This window comes from Penaeus monodon, unplaced genomic scaffold (assembly GCF_015228065.2).
Source record: "Penaeus monodon isolate SGIC_2016 unplaced genomic scaffold, NSTDA_Pmon_1 PmonScaffold_9435, whole genome shotgun sequence".
Classification (NCBI taxonomy): Eukaryota; Metazoa; Arthropoda; class Malacostraca; order Decapoda; family Penaeidae; genus Penaeus; species Penaeus monodon.
In genome coordinates this window covers 5,161-8,680 of record NW_023664809.1, presented here as the reverse complement: position 1 = coordinate 8,680, position 3,520 = coordinate 5,161, and the positions used below count along the sequence as shown (strand labels likewise).

Below are 3,520 nucleotides of genomic sequence, written 5' to 3'. Positions count from 1 at the left end.
CGCGATTGTTCCGGGCTCGCACCCGGGGGTGTCGGCGGCGTAAATATGCTGCCTTTTTAAAAGTTTTTAAATTTTTACTTGTGCTCTCGGTTCCTTCTTTTAAATTTTTTAAGTTCTTTTTTGTTTTTTTTCATCAAAAATGTTTAGTTATTTTATTTTTTTTAAGATTTTTTTAGGGGGTTGTTTTCCTAAAAACAATATTTTAACCCCCCAAAAAAAGTAACCCCTGTTAAGAGAGCCTACCCTTTTTTTATCTCCCTTCCCCCCCCCCTCTCTCTCTTCCGTACGTGACCTAAACCCCACCCCCCCCATTCATACCTTTCCCATGGGAAAGTGCCCCTCATCCTAACCTTAAAACCTCCATCTCACGGGTTAGGATTTCCCACGTGAAATCGCCGCCTGCACCCTGCCAGGCTGTGGCCCCTTTTGGGCGAAAAGGAGTGCAACACGCGGGGGGGAGGAGATGTCATGGCCAGTGTGAAAACCAAACGTGGAGACCCCAAGCACATCTCCCCAGAAGTCCTGCCGCCGACGGGGAGAAATCCTGCTCGCCGGAAAGGAGGTAGCCCTGTTGCGATCTCATCGTACTTCAACCGCCCTCAGGGTTTACCGGGGGCAAACCGTTGCCATGGGCGAGAAGTGTGCACGGTGGCCCCCCCGCTCCTCCCCTCTCCCCTGGGGTGAATGGGCCCTTAAATTTGGACGTTCGAAGAGGGGATGCGTTCCCGGCAAGGGGGGCGGAGGGGCGCAGGGGGGAGCCGAGCAACGCCAAGAGATTACCATGATACCATGATCCCCCGATGTGTGGTTTTGCATGGGCATATTAAAGAGATGCCCGCGCCCGTCCCATGCAACTGGGCCTGGGCTCTTCCGCGTTACCGGAGGTGACCGCCCCCCATTTTTTGATGCCAGATGCTATGTGTTTGCATGTAGCTTGTGCCCACTACCTACTCTTTCCTAGGAATTTTGGGCATTAGGATACTCTTGCCACCTTCTGGTAAAACTGGACCCATCTTGGGGCGCGTCTGGGACGGGGCAGCCCTTTTACCCCCCGCGGGGGAGGGTGTGTCGGGGGGGCCTTTTAAAGGGCCTGCCTTAGGTGTGCATAGAGTTGCCATTCTTTTTGTTAGGGAGGGTCTGGGACCACTGATGATCCCACTTTTTTTCTTTCGAATAGGGCATGGGCGGGTAGACCCCCCCTTGTCACCCTTTTCAGCGGTTCTGTCTAATAGCGCTGCTAGACGAACTCAATTTCCCGTGAAGGAATACCTGGAAAAAGTTAGTCTCCTCCTCACTGTGATGAAATAGCTTGGTTGACTTTTTTCGAGGGATGGGGAAATTTACGGAACAGGTAGGGGGCCCCTCTACTCTCACTGAGGTAAAATTTTGGGGTTTTTCAGAGAGAAGAGGGTTCACTTTAAAAACTCACCCGCCAAAAAATGCCTGGAAAAGTCAGCTCCCTCCCCCACTGTGATGGAAACGTCTGTTTTTGGCTGTTCCAGGGGGACAAAGGAGTTACTGGAACAGGTACAGGACCCCCCTTCTCTTGGGGTGAAAAATCCTTTAATGTTTCAGAGAGAAGAGGGACCCACCTCAAAAAACCTCTGCCATGGGAAACCTCCGGGAAAAAAATTTAATTCTCCCCCTACTGGGGTGAAACAGACTGGGGCCCGGGCTTTTTTCCAGAGGGATGAGGAACTACGGAACGTGCAGGCCCCCCTCTTTTCTCAATGAAGTGAACCCCCCTTGGGGCGTTTAAGAAAAGGGGATTCCTTTAAAAAAGGGACAGGTCCCCTCCGGGAACGGAGGGGAAACTCCCCTGGAAAAAGTAAAAGCCCCCTTCTCACTGGGGAGAGCAGAAGTGTTCCCATAAATGATGTCCTGTGGTGGAAGGGCATCCCCCGGGATATCCGGGTTTGACCCTCCCCAGTGTTTGCCTGCGTGGCACCCTTGTGAATGGGAACGGGAGCCTGGAGGTTGAGCGTCCCGTGCACGAGTCGCCCTGGGCTAGAAACCCGCCTTTTTGGTCCTCTATTCGGCAAGACAGGGGGCCTGACCAGGCCCGGTCAGGTATGGGCTGGTCCCCCTGGGGAGGCTAGGGTCAAGCGTCAGCTGCCTTTGGGTACCCACACCGTCCGTGTGTACCGTGCAACGGCAAATTTGGCTGGTTATCCATCATCACCCCGTTGCTTTTAGATTTTGTTCTACCCGCAGCTTTCCCCTTGTTGGACTCCGTGGGGGGTGGGGGCGGGGGGGGGATGAAGCCTGCAGTACAGGAAAAAATATAAAAAAACCCCCCCACAGACAGCCCTTTTACCTTGGCGAGTGAAAGGGGCCCAGACCAGGGGCGCCCCCCTGAAGCCTTACGTGCCCCGGGTGGCAAAAAAAACCCCCGAGCACGGATGACACGTCATGCCTGCTCCCCAAGAGGGGACAAGACGAAAAAATCATGTAAAAACATGTCTGTCCACCAGATGGCTCTCGGCTGGCCCCCTCCAGGCCAGACCCAGCCGGGAATCTCGAGCCCCCCTCGCAAACCCCTGATAAATCAGGAGCACCAGCTGAACCAGCCGAAACAGCGGTGCCCCCACAGCAACCCCCAAAACCCAAAAGGGGGACCGAAAGGGCCCGGGGCCGGGTCCGACTCTGAGGGCGAGTCGGGACCCCCAAGGCTTTCCCGAAATTAAAGGTCCCCTTTAAAACCCAAAGGGCTTCGACAACCTACCAAAGGTAAGGGCATTGGAAGCCAGCACAAAATCCGCTGTCATCCGTGTGGCAGATCAGGGCATATATCGTCCCAAAGATCAACCCACCTTTTTTTTTCCGCAGAGAAAAAGGAGTTAAAAGAGGGGGAAAAGTACCCCCCCTCTCGCCACTGAACCCCGGGGAAGAGAGTCAAGATGGTGCTACTTGGCTTCTCATCTATACATGTGGATGATAAATCACCCCCAAGGTCGTGGAGGCTTCCCATTGTCGGGGGAAGACTCCAACCGGGAAAGTCGGTGACCATGAAAGGTACCCCAAGCTCCACCTTGATCTGGGTAACTGGGGTACCTACAACCTACGCACTTAGTGCCTGCCCTTTTGGGGTTTTTCAAGTGCCAGAATAGGGGACACCCAGGCTAAATGTACAGCCAACCCAAAAATGTGGTGCTTAGCAAATTCCTAACGGTGCCAAGAGACATACCCCCGGGAGCCTGGTTCTCTGTCAAAAAGAGGCGGCCCTCAAACGGCAAAGGTTGCAAAGAACGCCAGACTTTTTCCCTCCCCCCCCCGCACCTACGTCGGGGGAGAACAAAAGCAAAAAGGTTCCCGACTCCTAAGAGGAAAGTCCCCCCCAGCCAAAACCGGAGATCTCCGACAATCAGGAGTCCCCCCAATGAAGCAGTGCAGAGAACCACAGGAAAAGGTTCCACGCACCCACGGTCCCCCCCCAGAAAAAACATTTTCTTCACGGGGGACCCTCGTCCTGTCACTGGTGGCACAGCATGGCAGTATCCTTGCCAGGACCGGGAAGAGG

The 3,520-nt window shown here is 54.2% G+C and overlaps 1 protein-coding gene across 1 annotated transcript; it reads left to right on the top strand.

Moving 5' to 3' along the window:
- Nucleotides 1-468: 468 nt before the first annotated feature.
- Nucleotides 469-2,687, top strand: LOC119572064 (basic salivary proline-rich protein 2-like). The gene is made up of 4 exons (XM_037919072.1): nt 469-639; nt 934-1,099; nt 1,894-2,070; nt 2,305-2,687. Exons 1-4 carry the CDS (start codon nt 469-471, stop codon nt 2,685-2,687), a joined length of 897 nt encoding a protein of 298 aa, XP_037775000.1.
- Nucleotides 2,688-3,520: the final 833 nt, after the last annotated feature.